Genomic DNA, 25,038 nt, shown 5'->3' on the forward strand with positions numbered 1-25,038 from the left:
ACAAATTAAAATTGTGCTCTGTTCATGTGAAGATGAGGTCACATGTTTATGTGAGAATAATGTGATTATGTGTCTTTTCTTTGAATTGTTGAAGAGCTTATGATCACATAGCACTTCCATAACATGTTGCAAGTAAGTAAGAATCGAATCTAAAATCATTGTTTTTTCAATATTGCTTGAACTTGCAAATTGAGTTAACTAAGCTTAACTCTTTTATCACTACTTTTCTTTTGTAAACGTGTGTTTGAAGAATTTGACTCTTAAAATTATGAATTTTTTTTTATTGATTTAAAGTTGATTAAGTTTATGAAAATCAAGATGTGCATATTTTTATTTTTTTATTTTATATTGTGAATACCTAATTTTTTTTTGGTATTCCTTCTTTTATACTTTTCAAATCAATAATAAAAGTGTAGAAGTTCTAAAACAAAGGAAAAACTAAAATAAAAAAAGGAAGGAAATAAAAGAATCATAAAGTATATAAAGTAAAAAAATTAAAAATAAAAAAAATGTGAAAATTTAAAAGAAAAACTCACATTTTCAGAACTCACTTTCTTAAAAAAAAAAAAAAAAACTATTTTCAAGCTAGAGAAATTGAAAGAGAGAACAATGGAGTCAAAAGTTTAGAAAGCCAAGAAAGAAAATGTTACTAACTATTTTTTCTTTTACTTTTCAGATTTTTATTTTTATTTTTATGAGCTTATATATTTTATGTTTTTTATCCCCTTCTTTTTATTATTATTTTAATTCTTTATTTTAGAAACATAAAAAATATGATGAGCCAAATAAAAATAGGTATTCACATACATATTTATTCAATTTAAACGTGTCAAATTCAACTTTCAATTTATATTAAACTCCAATTGTTTAAGGCAATGTGCATTGATTAGAATCATTTTGCCCAATAAATTAAAGGTGTTTGGATAATTTATGTGGTTTCCAAACTTCATTTTAAGGCGAATAGAATTGTCAGAATGTGAGACTTAAAAATTATTTCTTATTTACACTTTAAAAGTAACTTTACTAACTAACTAAAATCAAATTTACTTAACTCTACCAAATGCAAATAAAGAAAAACAAAAGGAAAAAAAAATCAAAACACAAAATTTCCAAATTTAATCGTTTCAAAATAATGCTTCTAAAATTAATTTTACAAAAATCTAAAATAAATCAACCTTTATTATCCATTATATAAGCTGAACAAGTATAAATTATCTTCTTTTTAAGTTGAATAAACCGATGTGTCTATTTGATTATACTTTTTCTCAACAAAATATATGTAATAAGACAAAATCAATAATTGAGATCTTTTAAGGCATAATCACTTCCCACCCATCTTCAATGGGAGCCAAAAACTCTTGCTTCCACATGAATTATGTTGAGGAAGACAGTGTCATGTGTGCTTTATAACAAAATACATTAATTTAAAATAAATTAATGTTTCTTGTTAATATTTTTTTTTATTTTTAATAAATTTTAACTAATAATAAAAACTGTGTTGCTAGCATTCTTCTATTTACATATAAAAATAGAATGAAGACTTATTTTATAATGACTCTAATATCTGTCTAATAAAAATAACTAACACTATAAAATAAAAATAATATATTAATAGTTAAATATTTACTTTACCTTTATTAGTTATTTTTTTGTTTATTTAACAAGCGAATATTACTTTATCTATTATATATTTTTTAACACATTCTAAATTATAATGTAAAATTTATTAAAAATTATAAAAATATAAAAAGTATTAACTTAAGAGTAAGAATCATTAATTTTAAAATATAATCGACATAATTATGAGTAATTAACGTGAAGAGGAAAATTGTTAGTGTTGTGGTGTGTTGCACCATTTCTCCACTAAAAAGCGTTTTTGAATGCAATCGGTAATGTTTAAGACAGTCGCCGGACGCCGAGTCTTGGGAGATTCCATTACCGCCAGCATGAAACGGCGTCGTCTTCTTCCACTTTGCTAGGGTTTGCAGAATGCACCAATCACGCGATTAGTCTTCAACTTCTCCTCTCGAATTCGATTCTCTAATCCCTTACAATGGCTACACTGAAGACTATCTCAGCGGCACTGAACCTCATCGACGCGAAGAAAGAGAATCTGAAGAAAGCCTTCGAAGATCTTCAATCTCACTCTTCCCTTCTCTCTCCTCTCTCTCTCTCATGGCCCGACCTTGATTCACACTTCACCTCGCTCCACCAATCCCTCAACCACCGCTTCAACCTTCTCCAATCCCTCGAACAATCACATTCACAATCCCAAACTAAAATCCTAACCTTAACCCCAATTCCCGACCCAGCAGACCAAACCCCCAAAGAGGCGAGCTTTTCAGCGAACCCTAACGCCCCATCATCGAACCGGAACGATGGTTCATCTGGGGTGTTCCCCAAAAACTACGTCGTTCCGGGCTCGGTTGTGCCTAGGTGTGAGTTAAGCGTTCTGTGCGAGAAAATGGATGGTGTGGGGTTGAGGAATTACGTTGATAACCATTTTAAGGATAGGATTAGGGTTCAGGCGGAGCTTTCCGGTGCGCTTCGGTGTGCGCCAGACCCCGGTGAGATGGTTCTAGAAGCGTTGGAAGGGTTTCATGGGGAGGGTAACGGGTTGAATGATGGGGAATTGAGGAAGATGAGGAAGAGTTGCATTATCTTGTTGAAGCAATTCAGGGTTGCAGCTTTGAGTGTAAGTGCTAAGGCCAGCGTGAAAGCCTTGAATTTGGCTATGGCGTGGAAAGAGAAGTTAATGTCTGATGATGGCAATGTGTTGGTGGCGTTGGGGTTTTTCCATTTGGTTTCTGCCTTTGGTTTGGTTTCCGAATTCAGCTTGGATGAGTTTGTTGCCTTTTCAGTAGCTGCTGCCGTTAATGAGGAGTTCCCGGAGCTGTGCCGGACCCTTGGATTGACGGATAGAGTTCCTGGTAAGGATGTTGGTTTAAGAACTGATGTTGTTTGGCCTTTTAATTGTTTGGAGGATGATGCTATTTTTGTGTTGTTGGAGTTTGGCATTTTAAAGTATTTGTGCTTAAGGATGTAGTTTGAAAGGAAATGATTATAGGACATGAGTTTTGTGCAGTTATTCTTACTTAGGGTTGTTGATGAATGAGAGAAAGAAAGAGTGAAAAGGAAAGAAATGAATGGTAATGAAATGAGAGTTATGTACTTGCATTGTATGCTCAGGGAACACGTCTCATTGAAATAGGGCTCTTTTTTAAACTTTGTTTCTGTTTTGAAGATTCTACAGAAGGAATGATGAAAACAGGAAACGACATGTTAATAGAAAAATGGTGAAAACAACGTAACATTTTTTGTAAATATTAGTTAAAACATAACAATATAACAAATGAAAATGAAAAATAATCACCCTAAAGATACTAATTTTAAGCAAAATGGAGTTTGTAAAGGAGCTTCTTATTTTGGAAGAGCTAGTGAAATTCCAGTTGGAAAAACTCAATATTGTTTGTTTGCACATACAGAATTATTCACATGCCTTACATATACTGTGGTGGAGAAACTTTGTTGACTTACTATCTAGTGTTGTCTTGCCAACAAAATTTCTACACCTCAACATATCTTAGGTAAGTGTAGCTAACAGCTTTGAAAGCAACACAAATTTTACATGTATAAGTGTAGTTTCACGTTATGACAAAAAAATTTAAAAGCTGTGACAACCCTTTTTATCACACCTTCTCAACCCTCCTTCCTATTGATTATTCAGATTGTTTCTTCCAAATTTCACTATGGATCAATGATTTTCCGTATAAACATCCTCCTATCAATTCAAGTTTTGTCATCTTTAGTAATCCCTTAAATGCAATCTTGTGGCTTGTGTGACTGTAGCAAATCATAGCATATTGCTACTAACGGTTTAAATCATTTAATGTGTATCCTTCTCACTGAAAGTTTCGTGAAACAAACCACTGATGCAGTTAGAAATTTTTTTATAGTTGATGCAATTGGATCATGTTTTTGTAGATGAGATAGGCCCATTTATACTATTGGCATGGAAATGAAATTCAGCTACAAATACAACCTTAGTACCTCCCTTAATTACTCACAACTTATTGGATTCTTCCACTGCCATTGACAGTTTGCTGTGTTAGCAAGATTTATTGTTGATCAGGGGAAAGTTTTCCTTGATTCTCTCATTGCTGATGAAAACAGTTGCATATGTATATGTATAATGAACTGGAAGAGAGTGAGAATGCACAATTAAGCATAACTAAAGGGGTAAAGTTTTCCCTAGTGTTTATCTCTAAATGTAAGTTATAATCTTTTTGTATTCATTAAATTTGTTTGCTTCTAAGCTAAAAAAAGTTGTTTCCAAATTGAGTGGGTTTTTGTTCATTTAGAGGGTGTTAACTTGCTTGGTGGCTAGCATAGTGGCAGAGTCTCACAAGTCACATCACATGCATGCACAATTGTGTGCACGTGGGCACACTTACACACAAGAAGGGGGAATAGGGGTGCAGGTAAAAGAAACAAAAATGAATTTTAATTAATTTTATGATGACATGACAGTTTTGCGTTTCTGTAATTGTATATAAACAGTAACACATAAATTCTTGTTTTACCCTAAGTATTTTTATTTATAAGGAAATGCTTGTTTGTGGTTTGCAGACATTGTTCAGAAACTTATAGCTCGAGGCAAACATATTCTTGCTGTCAAGTATGTTTTTGAGTTCAATCTTGCTGATAAGATTCCACCTGTTCCTATATTGAAAGCTTGTGTGGATGAATCTAAGAAACTTGCTGAACGACTTTCTGAGGAAGGAAAGTCACTGGTATGTATGTCACCTTGAATGATAACCTAATACATGCTGCACTAAACCCTATATTTATTAAGGTATTTTTGCAGATTGAGACTACATCTAGAGAAATTCATGCTCTGAAATCAGTGATTAAGATTATTGAGAATCATAAGCTTGAATCTGAATACCCACGAGTTATTCTTAAACAGCGTATAGAGCAGTTGAATAGGCAGAAGAATATGAAACGTACTGCACCATTGCCTGCTGCAAAACCTCCCCAGCATCAACAGCTCCAGCAACAACACCAGCAAAAGAGAAATATGCAGAAGCAGAAGCTGCAGCAAGGTGGGATCAAGCGTCCTCGAACATCTGTTCCAGTTGGTCCTGCAGCTGTCCTCAAAAACATCAATAATGCCAATTCAATGGTACACCACTACCAAAAACCTCTTGTCCATCCACCAGGTTTGTTTCCAGAGCATCCAAATCCATACATGAGCTCACCAGCCATGCCATTTGGCTTGGTGGCCACTACATCAACCATCCCTCCTTATACAGGTTCTTCTTCTGGGCCTTATGGTCTTGATGGTGTCCCAACGGGTCCCAGTGGCAACCCCAATCTAGGTGGTTCTCATCTAAACTCGTTAGAGCCAGACGTTCCATCTGGTTATTATGATAGACCCTCAACTTATGGTGGTATTGGTCTGCAACATTATTACCAAGCTTCTTATTATCCTCAATAGATCAATATATCCCTTCTCTTGTCAGTATTGAATCGGAGTGTTGGTATTGGTCTGCAACATTTCACCCTGAAATAGCCCTTGACTGTTTGCTTATCAAAAGCATAGTTTGCTACTTGGCCTCATTGACCATTGAGTTTAGGACAGGAAATAGATTCAGTAATCAAGAATTGTGAGGGATTGTTTGGTTTCACAATTTTAATTACTTGAATCGCTTTGTATATAATAAGATTACTTCTAGGTTAATCATGGTCATCAGTCTTCACATCCTCTCTGTCTATATATATCTTCCCCAATCCCCAGGCATTGTTGAAGACTTAAAGTAAGCAATGAAACTTGGGAAGGATTTGGTATCTGGTATTGAATCTTTACGTAGTTGTAGTTTCTAGTGAGAATGATGACTTATTAAACAACTCTACTTTTATTCAGGAGTATATATGTCTGACGATAACAACCAAACTGTACCCCACTAGGTGGGTCTGTTAGGTGGATCAATCATCGCTGGGTTTTATCAAATATCAAATTGTTTAGAAGCCATATATAACTGTCTTTGTTAAAGGATTCTCATAATGTGATTGTAGGTCTTATTCTACCTATTGTAACCAATTTTCTATTTGTTCCATGACTGAAAAGATTCAACAAAATTTTATATTAGCTGTTAACTATATAACACAACCCTCCTCTTTTATCTAGACTTGGGATTGGATATTTACAGTTTGATAAAACAGGCAATTTGTTTTTTGTCCCATTCTAAAAAATTGTTGTAAGACCATCATATTTAGGGGCTATTACTGTTAACCTTGTCACAAATATAAATTGGATGGAAGGACTATTTTGCCCTAAAATCTTACCTTTTAATGTGAAAGGTTTTAATCCAAAGTATTTTCCATTTGTGAAAGTCTAACTCTAACAATAGGGTTAGGGGAGTTGTATGGATAATGCTTCTCAACCCTATGCATAATGCACTATCTGAATGGGCTTGCAAAGGGGAAGATTGTTTTATTGTAATTTTTCCTTTAATTATATATTCTTCTTATCTTTTCATTTTCATTTTCATCATCAGTTATAATCTTACGAACAAGATTGATATGTAATGCAGTTCAGCTCTCAATTCTTTGTTTTTGTGTTTTGGGTATATGGCATTGTCTTGTATAAAATTCAAAGCCAATCTGTTGGATTTAATTTTTGGTTTGCGTGCATGGCCCTTTTACAGAAAAGAGGGGAAAAACCAATGCCTCAATTTGAATTTAACGTTATATACAATTTCATTAGTATTCTATTATTATATATCCTCTGTTTAACTCACAATTTTTGATGGTGAGAGTTTATGGATTATGTTTTAAACTGTGCTCCAATATCTATTCTACATGTGTACGCTTGGACTATATCTCATGCTCAATCAACAATTTAACTTCTGGCATCAAACATTAATTTTAAGGATTGCTTCTGTGTGACTAAAACTAATTCAAAGTGAACTAGTTTAAACATTTGTAGTGATAGCTGAATTGATGTTAGATGTCTTCAATGCTTGGGGTATTTGATTGGATCATGACATGTAAGCTGTTTTTTTTTATTGGGTAAAGCACGTTATGTATGCTTTGGTCTATAATTGTTGAGGTGTCATTTTTGTGAAAGCAGCCCAAATTGGTACATGTGCGGGTACCCGTTGGTCATAAATTGCTAAACCATGGTCTGCCCCCTTGATTATTAATCCATGGGAAGTGACGTGAAAATGTAGAAAAATAAATCATGGCGTCTCTGTGTATCAGTCTTGGTTTTGTATCATTTAAGCAGATGAAGCCAGGAAAAGATGAGAATTGTCGATGATATAAAATAGGAAAAATTTTCCTATCAAGGTTGATGGGAATGCTAATGATTACTTAACAAATTGAATATTTCGTGCCTATTTTGTTCTTATCAATTTTAGCACAAGTTGATATGTTAGTCCTATGCAGAAGCTATGCTCATTTGTGGAATTTCCATATTCATTTTTTCTGTGCTGCTAGTTAAGTCTTCGTCTCTAACTAGAAGTTACTAATAGCTATATTAAAGATATGGCTCACGTTTTACACTACTTAATAATGTATTGGAGAATTTGGAGCTGTTCTACCTATGAAGTGATTCTTTACCTATGAAAGAACATGTGTCTATGCTACTACTACTTGTGGTATAGATTGTGCCTCTCACCTTTTCAAAATCCTGATAAACCTTTTTATATGATGGTTCAGTAGAGTAACCTGTGAAAGACCTGGTTTACTTTATGTGTAGAAATGTTTACTCCACTTATTAAAGCGTTTTGGTGTCATTCCCAAGTGAAGTGTCTCAAGTGATTTTTGGTTAATTTTTTCCCCCCTTATACCGTATTACTAACTCCACATACTAAGGTGTATTTTGCTACCTGTTGTCGTTCTCATTCAAGTGATTTTTGACTAAAATACTGTTTTTTTTATTATAACTACATTAACAATAAGTGTATTTTATATATATTTTAAAAATAAGAGTGACAATAGACATTTTCTACTCATTATTGTGACGAATACTCAATATGTTCCACTAAAATTGGTCTACATGACTTGCCAGCTTTCATGGTTTTTGCAAGTGAGTGCTAAGAATTTCACTCAAAATAGACAATGCATCTACAAAATATTGGACGAACATACCAGCCTATAGTAATAGGAAATGAATTGCTTCACGACATCTTAAAGTCACTATGGTTTACGTGTTTTGACGTAATTAGACATTTCCTTATAATGACAACATATTATAATCAACTATGCATGTCTTAAAAAGTATTGCGGCCAAGCATGCACTCATATGGACAATCTTCCTTAACACTCATAAAATATGTTGCATTATGATAGAAGATTGACAATTATGATCTTTATCTTATGTGTTTCACTCTTTTAATAATGAACTGACATGTTTGTGGATCACATCACGTCTAAACTCATTCTTGGATAAAGGAAGAATGTTTATCCGTTTAAAATTTTATTGTGTAAGAAAGAAAAGATGGGCTGATTTATTCAACGGCAACATTATTGAGTGCTTGAAATTAAGTTTTACCCAACTGGCTGAAAATTGTTAAAGAATTATAAAAAGCATTTCAATGTTTAAATTATACTATTTTTTTATTTATATGTTATGATTATATTTAAAAGTTTACGTATAACCAAGGTTAGAAATTGGTTAACTTATTTGTTGGGGACTTATCGTTTAATTCAGGTAAGGTATAATTTAGATCAAGCCTATTTATTAAATGAGTTAAGTAAAAATAAAATAAAAGGTTATTTGATTAAAAAATGTTTTAGATTGTTCTTAAAGCCTTTTTAGAGTTAATATTTATGTACTTATTAGTCTATCTAAAAGATTTAAAGTTGTTTACTTATATTTATGTTCAGGTACATTAACCTATTTTTTTGTTTTGTTTTTAATTCATAGCTCATTAGCCTATTTAAAGATAGGTTTTCTTTACTAATTTAATAGGTTTTATTGCAAAGTAAACTTTAAAAAGAGCTTAAACCAAATAAATAAGTCAAATTTGAGCCATGAATTCAATAATTAGAGAAAATTTTATAAAACTGGGTTTAATTTAACCTATTTTAACCATATAGCTTAATGATAATGTACCTGTTATTTACTACATTTTATGTAAGTTTTTTTTTTTTAGCTCAGACTAAGTTCAATAATTTTTACTTTAGTATTTAAAGCATTCCTTTATTTAAATGAATAAAATCTAATTTAATTATATTTAATTTGACTTACAGTTTGTTCAAACTATGCAATAATTTCTAATTATATGTTTTTTTTTTCGAGTCATGTTTGCTAGCTATTCAAGTGACAACTGAATTGAGCTAAACGGAATTGCAGTATGCAATGAATCATATGGACTTAAAAATCTATAAAATGTTGAAAATTGAATTAATTTTTAATGTCAAATTTTACATCATCACCAAATAAGAAATTCTCACGTTATGATAACATCTAAAGATATTTTTAGTTGCTACAAAGTGATTTAACTTTTTTTCCCTGTAGATACAACACACACGTGATGAGAATCAAGTTATTATTGTTAAAGTTATCTTGTTTAATAGTTATTTATGACTACTAAATTTCATCAATCTAATTGAATCAAAAGCTCTTATATCAACTCTACAAAATTTTATATAAATAAAAAAAAATTGTCTTTGATCAAATAACGCACATTATAATTGTGTAACTAGCTTATTACCAATGAAATGAAAATATATGGGAAATAATGATGTCGATAATATATATTTTACAACATTAGTATTATAAAATTAAAATATATTATATTCATCATTGGTTCATGAAACAAACGACTCAAAACATTCTTTAACTCAACTTTAACTCCTATCATATATGAGCTAAAGATTCAAAGTCTTATATATATATAATGAACTAGATTTATTCAACTAGAAGATAAATTGAATTATCGATCAATAGCTATCATTTTTAGCCAAACCGTTATTAAAATGCTTTACGAAAATGATATGATATTAGTATTCTGCAGTAAAACTCTATTAGAATGATAACTTCATTTATCTTACATCCTCGATGCATAGATGCTTTTAAGACATTGTAAATTGCCGGTAATGTAAAATTAACGTAGTAAAACCCTAGTTATTAGAGAGTAAAATAGAATGTTTCATATGCAATTTGCATTGGAGGTGACACAATTCATGAGAGTGAAAAAGTAAGAAGCTACTCAAAACTTATTATCTTACCCTTTCAAATTTATTTGTAGCATGTACATGAAAAGTGACAACATTCTCATTATTTATTGTGACTAGAGAGAGGGTGAACTATTATCCAAATTTGAAAAGAGGGGTAAAAAATTGCAATAATAAAGCTTTAGTTCAATCCATTTCATCCACTTTGCAACTTCACTTCATGCGTCTCTTGTTTGTTACATTTATCCTAAAGAGTGTGCCGACGAAAATGGCTTAATTGATTTGATTTAGAGTCTAGAGAATTGAGTTCAAACACTGTAGACAATTCATAATATTAATGCATTACCCTTTGTGATTGTGAATACAGTTTAACCTATTTTGATTATTTTTAATTTCTTAATCGTTGTCAAACATTGAACAGCAAGACAAAAAACAAAAGCATATACAACAATGATGCATTAAGATCTGATTGCTTGAACTTGACTCCCCCACCAATGGTGATGAAATTACTTGAATCTAACCTTGTGTGGAACCAGTTTTGGTGTGGTCATGGCTTTCAACTTGCAGAAAGGGATTTGAAGTTCAGCATCAATCACTCAAACTTAATTTTGTGGTGAAGAGTAACACAGGGTTGGTGCATGGCACACCACTTTTCCCTTTCAAATCTTACCTAGCCTCAATCAAAAGCACAATTAAGAGAACATTTCTTTATTTCTCGATCAACGATAAAGAGAATTAGAAAGAAAAAGGAAAAATAATCATTTTGTTATGAAATCTGTGTCCATAAAATAATTCATCTACAAAATCATCCCTTTTTAAATATCTACAAGTTAAATCCACACATAACCTTTTTTCCTTGTATCAACTGATTGCAAATTGTTTATTTAAGAGTTTATGATAATATTAAATATTATTTTCTGTATTATGCATGCCTGATTTTTAAATATTTTATTCTGTTATCATAAATAAAATAATAATAATAATATTAAATTTTAATAAAAATAAAATATTTATTATATTTTTAATTTATTATACTTACAACTGGATGGATTTGGAATATAATAATGTAAGAAATGTACATGGTAAGGTAAGAAGTCTTTCATAAGATTGTGAATACATTAAATCTAAACCATATAACTATATACATGGATAATCAAAATTAAAAATTTAATAATTATCTCACGACAACGACTTAAAAATGTCATGTGCATTTTTAAAATTTAAAACGTTTAAATAAACTTATTTTTATTCTTACATTAACTAAATATCATGAGAGTGAAACATGAGAGGGAGTTTTTAGTAATATAATATTTGTGTTTTCTCCAGTAACTTTTTTTAATATATCTTTTTATCCTCTCACATACATGCTAATGTTTAGATTCATTCCCTATATTTTTGTTTTGAAAAATAATATTTTATATTTTAATTTCAATGATAAAATTGTTAAACACTCATTAATAATGTCCAAAGCCCTAAAAATGATCACGATTACCGTGGCACAAATATAAATGCAACGTAGCAATTACAGGTAGTTAGATTTTTTTATTTTAACATAAAAATATAAAGTCACCCAAATAATATTTATAACTTGCGAATTTGCAATCATTAAGTGTAAATTTTTATTTAAAAATTAATATATTAAATAAAAAATATGAATATGAGACGAATTAAATATCCATATCTCATTCAAACCTAATTAACATTTATTCTCTGTTTTCGTAAGTGCTTTTCTAGATATTTACTAAACTTGGATTCAATTATTCTCTTGAAATAGACTAAAAAATGAAAATATCGTTGGTGTTATTATTACAGTAGGATATAATTTTTAACGATTAATTAAAAATTATTCGAAAAAACTCACTTTAGTCATTTCTAAATATTTGAATATAAAAAATATTAAAAAAGACGTTAATGTGGGGAATTTTTGATAACAGTAGAAGGAAGAGGTAGCAGCACAGAGAAGGAGGAGGAGCAGAGAAAATGTTTAAAACGATGGACACGAGAGAAACACAGCAACGAAACGGAGAGTAAAAGAGAGAGTGAGAATTTGAGATCCATTCTTACAAGTCAAATGGGTATCGCTCTCTGACACACATAACCTCACATCTCAAATGACTATTTTACCCTCCTCTGTTTGCTTCCCTCTTCGTTTTCTTCTTGTTTGACTCACACTATCTTTCACACACTGTGTCTCTCTACAGTAATGGACACCGCCGAACCCCTCTCCGGTGAGCTCCGGCGAGGAGAGTCTCAATTGGAATCCGACGATCCGAATCGACCCGTACTGACGCCCAATTCTGCCGCTGCCGGAGCTCCGGTCACCGCCGGCGCGAGGTACAAGCTGATGTCGCCCGCGAAGCTTCCGATCTCGAGGTCGCCGTGCGTCACGATTCCGCCGGGGCTTAGTCCCACGTCGTTTCTGGAGTCGCCGGTGCTGCTCTCGAACATGAAGGTCAGTGAATGGCTTCTACTGTTGGGGTTCTAGGGTTTCTGTTTTTTGGGGCTTGTGGGAAGAATTAGTTTTGATCTGTTTTGTTTCTGTGAAAAATAAAAAATGAAAAACAAGGGTAAATAGATTCGTTTGTGTTTTTTTGGTTTTGGGGTGTTTTTTTTTTTTTTTTTCCTTGTAGCTGAACTTGGTCAAAGATGGAATTTTAACTGTACCCAGAATGAGTTGAAGTCTATACAGCGTGAGTGACATATAAAAAAATTGTTCTTTTCAGGATATTTTGTTTTGTTTTATTTTATTTTATTCTCTTGTTCAGCATCCAAATGAAGCATATCTGGGATGTTAACATGCTCTGGCTGGAATAATTTTTAGAGGGGTACTTTAAAATGACGTGATTTAATTGTTGATGAATTGTAGATGCTATTTGTTTCATGAAAAATTCGAATTCTTGTGTTTGCGAGTATATCTCCTTATTTAATCTAGTGGTTAAGACTAACTGTTTTATTTTTTTAATTTTAATAATTAGAGTTGGCCCATTTTTATGTTTTATCATTTTCACTTGGTTTTTGTTGGGACAGTAAGATTCTGATGCTTGCTCTTATTGAATTTTGTATTCTCTGCTTTATACACAACACGGTATTCTGTTGGAATATGAATTTCTCTGAGAATTTCTCAACATTCTCGGGTTTTTTTTTTTTTTTTTTTTTTGTTGCATCACATCAGTGTTGTTTCTACACATACTGAATCTTCCTCTAGTGTTGGTGCTTTCCCTTTTTGTTTTTAACGGTGTTGCAGGGTTTACAGCAAATCTACCCCCCACCCGTTTATATGAGTGGAACAAAAGAATAAATGCAGTGCCAGGGATTAGTGGATCCATTTTAGTTCTGTATGCTGTGACATGTGAATAATAGAAGGAATGTCAGAAAGATTGTGGGTCAAGATTTGTTTTCTTGAGAAACAACATGATTATTTATCTTGATGTTAATTGTCGTGGTGGTCCTAATTTGTGCAGAATGACATTAATGTGGGAATGGCTTTTCTGAGTTGTGTACTTAACTTCTGCATATCATAATGCACTGGGCTAGCTTGTCATATAGACTCTAGATGAACAACATGTGTTATTTTGAGGAGAAAAACTCAAACTATGCATTTGCTCAAATGTAATTGGGTCTTTCTGCATAAGTAGCTGATAAATCTGCCCATTTGTATGGGTAGCTCAGATGATTATGTATACTTTCTTTCTGTTGTTATTGCTGATTAATAGTCCATCAGTTGCCATGCAGAAACTTCCTGTTGTTTTGTCCCTCTCTTTTTTCATTTTGTTTGTGAGAACTTATTTTTTTAGCATATTAGTTTATATATTTGACTTTATGATTATTCTTTTGATTCAGCAATTGCTGACTTAGAGGGCTGTAGATTATATATTATTTTTTCTCATACCTTTCAGGTTGAACCTTCACCGACTACAGGATCCCTTCCTATGCTTCATCAAATAGCACATGGCTCTGTGACTTCTGCTGCATCTGCTACTTTTCCTGTATCTACTTCATGCTTCAATACCAATACTGTTGATGACAGAAAATCCAGTTTCTTTGAGTTTAAACCACACAGTAGATCAAATATGGTAATGAATTACTTGATGTTACTGCTAATAAAACTGATGAATATATACTTTCAACTTAGGTGGATACAAGGACTAGAATTTGATGTTTTCCTCCAATTTTATCTGATCATAACTTGTGTGCTGAGTTGACAAGATAGGATAATTAATTAAATATATTGCTGTGACTTGTCACTTTGTCATTATTATACCTGACTATATCAATCCCCAAGTATTATAATCTTTTTACTATTTTCTTAGGGTGGGGGAGGTTCATTGGGGTTTAAAGTGTTAGCTGAAAGCAGATTTGGTTGTCATGTTTCACAATTTGATTAATGTTGTTTGAAGATTACTGGTTGCATATTACTTACGCAATGCTATTCACTTATTTAAGGTTCCTGCAGACTCTGACAACCATGCAAGTGAAAAATCTATGCAAATAGATGGTCAAGGAAAAGCTCAATCTTTTGACTCATCACCATTAGTCAAAAGTGAGATAGCAGTCCCTTCAAACGAATTAAGTCTATCATCACCAGTTCAACTGGTTAGTTCAGTAGCTAGTGCTCATGTTGAAGGTGATTTGGACGAATTGAACCCTAGGAACAACATAGCATCTGGGCTTCAAGCATCACAAGTTGACAGTAGAGGCAATGGAATTTCAGTTACAGCTGAGAGAGTATCTGATGATGGATACAACTGGCGAAAATATGGACAAAAACATGTTAAAGGAAGTGAATTTCCACGCAGTTATTATAAATGTACACATCCTAATTGTGAAGTGAAGAAATTATTTGAACGCTCTCATGATGGACAAATCACTGAGATAATTTACAAGGGAACACACGATCATCCTAAACCTCAACCTAACCGCCGATACTCTGCTGGAACTATTATGTCTATGCAAGAAGAGAGATCTGATAAGGCTTCTTTGACTAGCCGAGATGGTAATACCAGTGAGATACTTCTTGTCGATTTCATTTTATTCTTACTTAATGCTAACCAAGTAACGTGGCTTTTTTCTTCTTCTAATTCTTGAATTGTAGACAAAGGATCCAATATATTTGGCCAGATATCTCACACAGCTGAGCCTGACAGAACTCTAGAGCTATCACCTGTAGCAACAAATGATGATAATCTAGAGGGTACAGGGTTTTTGTCAAGCCGGAATAATGATGAGATTGATGATGATGATCCCTTCTCAAAACGAAGGTTTGACAATTTTGGCCAAAGCACTAGGTTTCTTTCTGCTGCTTGTGTTTACTTGCTGATGATCACAAGTTTTAATTGAGCAGAAAAATGGATCTTGGAAATGCTGACATCATTCCTGTAGTTAAACCTATCCGGGAGCCACGTGTTGTTGTACAAACTCTGAGTGAGGTTGATATATTAGATGATGGTTACCGCTGGCGAAAGTATGGGCAGAAGGTTGTGAGAGGCAATCCTAACCCTAGGTATGTCCTCTCATTGGTGACTATACAACACAAGAAATCGATGAAATCCAATTTAAATTTGAAAAAATATCCTTTATCAAAGGAATTTTGGCATGTAAATTATTAAACTATTTCAGCCTTTACCTTGCTGAAAAGAAGGCTGAGACAAGCTAAGATTCACTCACTGGAGCAGTGGGTTGTAATGTATTCTACAAAGGAAAGAGAGTAATTGCTAAGCTATAACATATTCTGACATGATGTATATTCTAAATCTTAAGTTCATACAAGGATTTATTCTAACGCAATTCTAATATTTCATTCAGGTGATTCTGTGGTTCTCTTTCTGATTCGACAAATATGAAATGATTGCAAAGTTACATGAGTTAGTAGGAGATTGATGTCTGGATATTGATGTTATATATGTTAAATAAAATTCGTTATGATGAGTTAAAGGGGAACTGTAATGATCAAATATGTTATATATAAAGAAGCATGTTGATCGTAAGAGCATTATTGCTAAGAATGTGCCAAGAAATGTTAATGGAGAGGTTCAAGTGACAGTACTCTGTTAGATACTTAGATTTCACGAAAATGTGGAGGAATATGTGTTTCTCCTGCAGTCCTAGAGGAAAATATGTCAATGTAAGGATGATTATGGTTTTATAGTCATAGTGACTTTATAAGGCTTTGGACGGGTAGAGGGAGGAGACCTAAAGTTGTGTTTGAATAGAGTAAAATTGGTTTTAGACTGCCCCAGAATTTTAACTAGATTGTTTTTATGCTAAATAGAAGGAATTTCAAATAACATGTTTTCATAGAAAATTTAAAAATGTTTCTATTATGTTTAACTTTTTGTAATTATTATACTTGACTCTTACTTTAATTATCCTTCATAGTTGATTTTGTATTCTTCAGAATTCTAAATTCTTCTTCTAAATACAACTCAAAAGAACTTTGGAGGAATTTATTAAATGGTATCTCATGGTAAATATAATATCAAGAGAATTTCATTTTCTACCTAGCTCAGTGACATCATCTGATTCATGTGGCTTTAAGTTTTTATTATTATTGTAGTGAGTTATACAGAAATTTAGGGAAAAAGAAGTGCAGTATGATATTCACTGATTTGCATAATTGAAGGCTTCATACTAATTAATGATTATCAACATTTATTGATTTATCTGTGTTAGGTTTTTCTTGCATTATATGCCATCAAGTTAGCCAAATATTGTATTTCTTTTCTAGTTGATATTGGAATTGAAATATTAGCTGTAATTTTGTCGTTGTCTGAAAACCTGCATTCCTCATAAAGATGTGCTCGCTTTGCTCTTTGAGGATTTCCCTTCAATATTTACTTCCTTGAACGTGAAATATGCTTGAATGTATATCTTGGAAATACTTTGTGTTGTTTCCTATGCCCCAAAACAATTCAAATAATATGCAAGTATAAGTCTAGTTCAATCTTATTCCATTTGTTTAAACTTAAAAGAAAGTGATTTTATCATACAACCTTTTTATAGGGTTTCTGATTTGAATTGTTTTTGAAAAAAATACTTTTCTATTTGAGGTTTCTGATTTATGGTTTTTGAGAAAATGTAAGTGTTATACATTTAAAACATCTTTTAATTTGAAGAGTGCTTGTTCTTCAAAAAACAAAGAAACAAACCAGCACTAAATAGCCTGAGAAATTTCTACTTTTCCTGAAATTTCTTGTCATAACTACCAAGTCAACTAAATCTTAAGAGAGGAGGACTAATATTGAATTTTACTCATGCACTCCAAGCTTTCCCAGGTTAACATTTCTGAGAACACAAGTTGTGATGATCTCTTTCAAAACGTCTGGACTTCCAGTTCTTTTTTTTAATAAGTATTGGTGTGGTTGACCCCAATTTTATAATTAAGGCCTGTTAATGTATTTTTCTGAACATGTCAGGCACTTGGGAGGAAATACCTATAAATCGAGCTATATTTAACTCCTGTGCCTGCCAGTTTTGGTGCAATAGTTATCCTAGGAATCATCCGTTAAATCACAGATGTTATGCTGGATACAAGTGATACCCCTTTCATGCATCTCTAAGTCTCAAACCTTTCAGTTTTAGGGAAATCTAGAATCTAAAAATGTTGCTTGCAGTGTAATAATGTAATTGTATTTTGGTGCTTTTGCAAAACCTTTAAACCATGAAATGAGTCAAATATGTGTACATAGATCTTGATGAGCTTGGCTGGTATTTAGTATGACCCTTCTGTATCTGACAGCAGTGTGCTGCTTAGTTTCATACTTTCAGGTAACCTTGTTTCTTACAATACTCCTTATTTTTCAGGAGTTATTACAAATGCACTAACACTGGTTGCCCAGTTCGAAAGCATGTGGAGAGGGCATCTCATGATCCAAAAGCTGTGATAACCACATACGAGGGTAAACACAATCATGATGTACCAACTGCAAGGAATAGCTGTCATGACATGGCAGGACCAGCAACTGCAGGTGGACAGACAAGAATTAGGCCAGATGAGAGTGATACCATTAGCCTTGACCTCGGGATGGGCATTAGCCCAGCTGCTGAAAACACGTCAAACAGTCAAGGTAGAATGATGCTTTCTGAATTTGGAGACAGTCAAACTCGCACCATCAATTCCAATTTTAAGTTTGTTCATTCTACTACGGCTCCAGCATACTTTGGTGTTATAAGTAACAACTCGTATGGTTCTAGAGAAAATCCCACTGATAGTCCATCTTTAAACCATTCTGCTTATCCTTGCCCTCAGAACATGGGAAGAATACTAATGGGTCCTTAAAATTGGTTGCACAACAACAAAAAAAAAGAATAATGAAATTCTGAGTTCCATTTTTCTTCTTTTTTGGCGGGTAAAGCTTTAAAGGCAGGGCTCCTCATTTTCTCTTTGGAAATGCTGATAGTTCTTTTATGTTATTATCATTATATGGGAGCTGCTCTTTATTAGGATTATTAGTAGCTGTGCCCCTTCAGGTTGACTTTTAAATCTAGTTGCTGTTTGTATAATTATATACAGATTCTTCTGTACAAATATGAAGCTTATACAAAGTTGCTTCAACAAAAATCCTTGTAAAAGTGTTTGAATTGAATTCAACTATTTATAAGTAGCTTCTGGCATGTTCCTGAACCCCTGTAAATTCAGTTGATAGCCATAGTTTCTCAGCCTTGGTCATAAGGCAGACATACCCAGAATGTCAAAACAAATTATGTAATTTTATGTAGCGAAATTCAATGGAATTCTGAATTTGTAGTTTTGTACACGGTTGGTTTTCTAGTATTATTTTGTGCATACTAAGTAGTGTGAAAAAAAGAAAAAATACATTGAAAAAATCTCTGTATATTGAATAAAACTTGAATCTGCAGGTGCTAGAACAGGGGTATGAAAGGGAATGGCACAGGTCGTGGAAAGGCCACCGTTAAAATATCTGATATTGGTTAAATATATGGTTAACATATTCTTTATAATAATCTTTTTCTTATTTTTAATATGGTATTAGAGCTTTTTCGGTTTGAATATTATGTTATTCACGAATGTTTAGTTTTGCAAATTTTACTTATTAGATGATCAGTTCTAGGCGTGTAGAGAATATGTTAAAATATCCTATATCTGTTTAAAAGTATGGCTAAAATATTTTTTATTCTATTTCTGTGAATTAGTTCTTGAAAGTGAGTTAACTTCTGTTTTTTATTTTATCATTGTAATTTTTCTTTTCTTCCTTTAAAGTACACGGGTGTGACAGAGAAGGGGAAGGGAGAGAGCTTGTCTATTTGAATTATTTCATGTGCTTGAAATTTCTGTAAATGTAAAATAAGTAATACTTAGTGGGATGACTCTTAAGGTAAAAAATATCACAACATTGTTTCGGTCTCATTGATATATGTGGAGCTACTCTTCAGACCAATGGTGCAGACAGGAAGAGTTGGTATCTTGTGCCTAAGATACAGCTTTAGAAAAAAAAAATATAGTAAATATAAATAATTTTATAACTCTTCTAGCTCATATTGCTGTTGTAAATGGTATGTAATGTTGCAAATAAATTTCAATCAACTGAAGACAGTAACACTTGAAAAAGGCAATCTTGTTCTGGTGTCTAAATCAAATAGTCAAAAGTACACACTTGCCTCAGACACAAGTCTCTGCCCTTTTGTTCTTTTGTCACCAAGAAATCCTTGCACTCTTGGGGACAACTAATTTGACCATAAGCCATTCCGTTGTGCTCTTTTATGTCAATAGACAACGCGCTATGTTTCCTATGCACCAGAAATATTCGGCAAAGAAATTTCTAGGCCGAACGCAGTGGCATGGATTCACGGTAAATTGTTTGCTTTTATTTTCACTAACCCAACATACATTTTAGAGTTCAAAACTTTGAATATATTTGATAAGAACTTTGTATTTTATGCTATTTTATTTTATTCGAGTCAAATAAGATTGCTACGAGAGTAACCCTCTTTATTAAGTTTTAATTACATGGTGAAAACTCAAACTTGAAACTAGTAATTGAAGTATAATAATATGCTAAATTGATCATGATAAAGCCTCTATTTTGCGCCTCCACCTACCACTTTTCTCTCTAACGATAAGATATCACCCTCTCCTCTCTCCTATGCTTTTATACATGTGATATCCCTCTTTTCTAATTACCCGAGACTAACAAACTAATTAATAATAACTAATTACCAAATAGTTCAATTCATTTTTAATTACCTCAGCTTTTTAAGATATATTGTGAATTGTGAAACACGAGATTATGGGAGTTAATTCAACCAGAAACTCCAGGTCAGGTAACAGGATATTAAGAAGTAAAAGTTTTATCCTTGTCTTCATTATCCATGTAGCTAACTAGTTCCTTGTGATTGCCAAACTTTGAGACAGTTTAGTATTGGAGATCCAACCATCAAAATGGCTCTATGGCAAGAAAATGAGTGATTCTGCCAATGGAAGTCAGTGAAGAAAGTTTGAGTTATGACTCCTGTGGAGATCCATCTCTGATCGTCAAATAGTTCAATTCATTTTCAACATAGAATATACCCCCAGTCAATTGAATTCAAGACACAAGAAGTGTAGTGTATAAATGAACTCTAGAGGAGTAAAAGATATAAGGAGCTGTTTGGTGTTTATAAATTATTTTCTGTTCTTATTTCCTGTGTCTACTTTTAATTATAAAAATTGTCACCTTATTTTTATTTTGTTTCTTATTTATAAATATTTGCACATGAAACATTGAAAACAAAAAATAAAAATAAAAATTCAGTACTTCCTGTACAAATTTTAAAACCAGAAAATAGAATGAAAATAAAATGGAAATTTTGTGATTAAAAAAAAAAAACATTTTTGGAAACCAAACCGCCCCTAAGGAGCTCAGAGTGCTGATAGATAATTGTCAGAGCTGAAATGGTAATGGTGAACATGAAGGCTCTGACCTAACACAGTTTAAGATATATGAAATTTAGCCTAGCACATAAGAATGCAGTACATACCAATTCCATACTTCATTGTGTTATGATAAATTTCAGCTTCAATGTTTTGCAGTTATAAATTGACATTAATCTTTTTATCCTTGGAAAGCATTACATGTTCTAAAATACATCCGATATGTAATGTCAGAATATAGTGTTTCTTGCTGTTACTTGTATTGCTGACATAAAGTTGAAGGAAACTCTAACAACACAGTAATTGGACTATCAAAAGAGGAGAAATTCTATGAAGACAAGGATGGTAGATACACAACCTAACTAAAGGTCTGCAGTAACAAAACTGAAATGTTATTGGGTTTTCATCTCCAAGCACAAGAGGCAATAAGAACTTTATCCATCCAACCAAGATATAGTGCACCATCTCTCTCTTCTAGAGTGTAGTGTCCACGGTAGTTCTCCAGAAGCTCCTTGATTGATGAATTAATAAAGGAGCTCAAAGGGTAAGGTGTAAAACCGGCCATTGTGAAACGCATTCTCCACTTATTCAGAAGCTCATGTCTTTCAACTCTTTCTGCCCCTTCACATGCTATTAAGTTAACAACTTCTCTAGCCAAACAATGCTGCTCCACATTGATCCTCTCTTTGTGCTCCCTTGGCAGCACAATATCAATTGATTCAAAAACAGCCAAGTAGTAGTTCATTGTCTCAATGAAACGTTGCAAGAATGGAGCGTTGTTGGTGTTAAATTCTTGCTCAACCAGAGTCACTACCTTAGGAGACAAGTACTTTGCCAATCTCAACAGCCGATCACGATGATTGTGACTGTTCACGCTTTCATCTGGTACATGGTGCAGCATAATGGCAAAATTCACTGCCACGGCTTCATAAGGGCGAAGTTCAAGGTCTTCAAGTTGCACCTGAGAAGCAGGTACCCTTACAGCATTGAACTCAAAGGGCACATGACATGACTGTGCAAGTGTTGATAACCTTTTACCAACAATATCAAGTCCCCCTCCACGGGCATAAGCTGAAACATTGTCATCAACACCTGTTATTCTGATCTTTGGAGGCCCTCCAGGACGGCGAGCAAGAGCCTGGATCAGACTCACCCATTGTGTTCCCTGGCTAATCTGAAAGTCAACAATGTGGACTTCACTTTCCTCCTTCATAGCTTCAGCAATTGCTCCATTTGCTGACATGTATCCAAACTTGAAGTAAGGGCATATTTCATAAAGTACATGCATGTATGAAAGTAGTTCATTGCCAGTAGGCTCACTACATTTCAAGGACTTGTAGATTGTGCTTCCTGAAGAGGCCATCCTTGCAACAAGAGCCTCCAATATGTATGCTCCCAATCGTTGCATTGGATTGCCTGAAATGGACACCATCTTTCGCAACTCTGACATCAGCCCTTCAGTTGTCTCCATATCATTTGCCGCCATTGCTTTTGCACAAGTATAAAGCATTTCTTTCAAGTCCCCCCTAGATATCACCTCCATCATTTTCTTCCACTTCTCTGCCTCCAACAAAAATGGATCAGATTCCCCTGGCATTACAGTCTCATCATAGGTCCCTAGCATATCTGCATTAGTTCCTAGCATAGCAGTTTCCAGCTCTCTTATCTTATGCCTCAGGTCATCAAGGTCATGTGTCAAGTAAGAATCATCCTCAGGTGAATCATTAACAATCTCAAGAGAATGCTGTGGCCTTGACACATAGGATTTTGAATCTAGCTTTGACACTGGACTATTGTTAGGTGAGAAACTGACAGCAGATGGAGAATTTTGGTAAGGGAAACTGTTGCTTGTTGAAGCAGATTCAATGGTGCAATATTGTTCTAAAGTCTGAACTGAAGGGTAGGTTGTTTGGCTGCTGTTATCGGAGGAAGAGTAATTGTCTAGGTTCTCACTTGATGGTAAGCAATATGACCCGAGGTTTTGATCTGGCTCAACGTAGAACCCCCCAGAGCCATAAGAAATTTCATGTTTCTGAGATGTTTGCATTGATAACTAACGAGTTCTTTGATACACTCAAGCAGTACTAACTGACTTTCTGACACAAACAGTCCTGAATAATTACTTTGACTCTTTAAGCACAGTGATCATTATCCACACTTTAATTCAATTTCAGCTTGGGAATAGCAGTGTACTGAATATCCGAGTTATTCTGCAGAAGGGTAAGAAAACAATGTAGACAAATAAGATAGTTAACAAGGATAACTGAAGTCATAAAAAATGAAAACAAAGACGTGTAGTTTATTGATACTGATTGAAGAAGGTAGTGTTGTTTGTTGTTGCCTAAATTTGTTATTCCTTGAGGTTATTGGGCACATTAATAGCATAAAGATCAGTACTAGCAAGATTGAAATGAACTTTTTATTAAAGGATTTTTTGCATTTCAAATCCAGAAGAGTAAGATTCTTGACAACACAATCTGTTTTTCCCTGATTTATAACGTGCTATTAAAACAAACAGCACACCAAAGCAGATACTGTAATTTTCAGCATCCAAATGTGAAAAATATAATAGTTCTCAACCTTCATACTCAAATGGAATTTTAGCAGTCTATTTGAATTGTCAGCAGGCCCTTTGATTGCTCAAGACAATCACCAGTCAATCTCTGCTTCTGTGCTTTCAAATTTTTGCAGTCAAAATATTAAAAATAATTAAAAAAAAAAAAAACAACTGTAGGCAACATAATGGATTTGGAACACCTACTTCCACCTATAGCAAGACCCATGTCTCTTTCCTCTTTATTCATCCTTAATGAAAACAGGTATTATAGAAAAGGCCCCCACATGCTTTGCATCGTTTTTAATTACTTATAGGGATGCCCAAAAGCTTAACTATACTGTAAAACACCAAACGCGCCATCAAGAAAATCCTTTAGTGTTCTTCCTTCAACTCAGTTCTGGGAACATACTCTAAACCATGAACTCAATCAACAGAAAAAGATGAAACTTTTTTATGAAACCCTTTCTAAACCTTAAACATGTTAGGAACCATTATTGAAATAGTATGCATGCAAATCCCCTAACAAAACACACTGAAAAACCGAGATTACAAACTTTCCCCCAAAAACAATTGAAAAGCAAAGCCAGAAAAAAAAAAACCAAAAATATCAATTTCAACAACCCTTTTTCATTAACTCAATCAAAGCAATCATAAAGGAAAAAAGAATTTTTTTTTTCCCTTATCAGAATTGAAAAAACATGCAGCATCTTCATCAACTTAGCAAGCACAAACACTTTCATGATATCAATCATAAAAAGCAAGGGCAGTTCAACAATTACAAAAACTCTCTCACCTTAACAAAAGGCCTGATCTGAAACTAGATTACTAGGATCAAGTGATGACCCAGAATGAGAATTTATCATGCACATACATATACTCTTGTAATAAAGAGGTTTTCTTTGGAGTTTGAGGTTATTATATCTTGGAACACATGGCAAGTCACAAAGGTTGTTGGGAGCTTTGGTCCCTCATGAAAATCTGAATTGCAATTTGGTTATTTTATATGGACGCCAACGAAGAAAGTCTCCTTTTGTGTCAAATTACCTTTTTGACATTGCAATTAATTTATATAGACTTTTTTATATTCACTGTCACATTATCAGTGTTCTGTTTGGAATTAAGTCTTATTAATTTTTTTCTTTTATGTATGTGTTTTTATTCACATCAATTATTTTGAAATATCTTAGGATTTTTAATACTATATTGTTTGATCAACATTTTCAAACGGTTTTTAACGAGGATGATGATCGTTACATTGATTTTTTAATTAATGAAAGTTATTCTATCTTTTAAGATAAGATAGAGACATGCGTAGATTTATTTTTTTCCCTTTCTAAAATTGTAATATATTTCGGCGTCATTGGAGTTTGATCAATTCTTATTATTCTTCTTTCGACAGAAAACTAATTCCTTATTAAAATCAGCA

The 25,038-nt window shown here is 33.2% G+C and overlaps 3 protein-coding genes across 9 annotated transcripts; 2 read left to right on the plus strand and 1 right to left on the minus strand.

Moving 5' to 3' along the window:
* Positions 1-1,836: 1,836 nt before the first annotated feature.
* Positions 1,837-6,187, plus strand: LOC113856203 (FRIGIDA-like protein 1). The gene is made up of 3 exons (XM_027487931.1): positions 1,837-2,930; positions 4,630-4,793; positions 4,868-6,187. Exons 1-3 carry the CDS (start codon positions 2,054-2,056, stop codon positions 5,498-5,500), a joined length of 1,674 nt encoding a protein of 557 aa, XP_027343732.1. The 5' UTR covers positions 1,837-2,053; the 3' UTR covers positions 5,501-6,187.
* Positions 6,188-12,110: 5,923 nt separating this feature from the next.
* On the plus strand, positions 12,111-18,956 carry LOC113856202 (probable WRKY transcription factor 20). Of its 4 annotated transcripts, none has more exons than XM_027487927.1 (7): positions 12,111-12,263; positions 12,390-12,640; positions 14,085-14,261; positions 14,632-15,181; positions 15,281-15,446; positions 15,530-15,688; positions 17,989-18,956. In XM_027487927.1, exons 1-7 carry the CDS (start codon positions 12,260-12,262, stop codon positions 18,461-18,463), a joined length of 1,782 nt encoding a protein of 593 aa, XP_027343728.1. In that variant the 5' UTR covers positions 12,111-12,259; the 3' UTR covers positions 18,464-18,956. The 4 variants fall into 4 exon arrangements, with proteins under 4 accessions (XP_027343728.1, XP_027343731.1, XP_027343730.1 ...); XM_027487930.1 differs by having other exon boundaries at positions 12,203-12,263; positions 14,642-15,181; positions 17,989-18,936; XM_027487929.1 differs by lacking the exons at positions 12,111-12,263; positions 12,390-12,640 and adding an exon at positions 13,543-13,567 and having other exon boundaries at positions 17,989-18,863.
* A 2,132-nt stretch (positions 18,957-21,088) lies between these two features.
* On the minus strand, positions 21,089-24,650 carry LOC113856204 (scarecrow-like protein 21). Of its 4 annotated transcripts, XM_027487934.1 has the most exons (4): positions 24,406-24,564; positions 23,817-23,949; positions 23,636-23,724; positions 21,111-23,265 (listed from the first exon to the last, which is right to left on the minus strand). In XM_027487934.1, exon 4 carries the CDS (start codon positions 23,100-23,102, stop codon positions 21,459-21,461), a length of 1,644 nt encoding a protein of 547 aa, XP_027343735.1. In that variant the 5' UTR covers positions 23,103-23,265; positions 23,636-23,724; positions 23,817-23,949; positions 24,406-24,564; the 3' UTR covers positions 21,111-21,458. The 4 variants fall into 4 exon arrangements, with proteins under 4 accessions (XP_027343733.1, XP_027343735.1, XP_027343734.1 ...); XM_027487932.1 differs by lacking the exons at positions 23,636-23,724; positions 23,817-23,949 and having other exon boundaries at positions 21,089-23,265; positions 24,406-24,650; XM_027487933.1 differs by having other exon boundaries at positions 23,636-24,564.
* Between the last annotated feature and the right edge of the window lie 388 nt (positions 24,651-25,038).

The sequence above is a fragment of the Abrus precatorius genome, unplaced genomic scaffold (assembly GCF_003935025.1).
Source record: "Abrus precatorius isolate BTA unplaced genomic scaffold, Abrus_2018 Scaffold11, whole genome shotgun sequence".
NCBI lineage: Eukaryota > Viridiplantae > Streptophyta > Magnoliopsida > Fabales > Fabaceae > Abrus > Abrus precatorius.

Coding starts and splice junctions, on each gene's coding strand:
- LOC113856203 (XM_027487931.1), top strand. CDS start 2,054: ATGGCTACACTGAAGACTATCTCAGCGGCACTGAACCTCATCGACGCG. Junction 2,931..4,629: donor ATTGACGGATAGAGTTCCTG/GTAAGGATGTTG, acceptor TGTGGTTTGCAG/ACATTGTTCAGAAACTTATA. Junction 4,794..4,867: donor CTGAGGAAGGAAAGTCACTG/GTATGTATGTCA, acceptor GTATTTTTGCAG/ATTGAGACTACATCTAGAGA.
- LOC113856202 (XM_027487927.1), top strand. Junction 14,262..14,631: donor CACACAGTAGATCAAATATG/GTAATGAATTAC, acceptor CACTTATTTAAG/GTTCCTGCAGACTCTGACAA. Junction 15,182..15,280: donor TTCTTTGACTAGCCGAGATG/GTAATACCAGTG, acceptor CTTGAATTGTAG/ACAAAGGATCCAATATATTT.
- LOC113856204 (XM_027487932.1), bottom strand. CDS start 23,102: ATGCAAACATCTCAGAAACATGAAATTTCTTATGGCTCTGGGGGGTTC.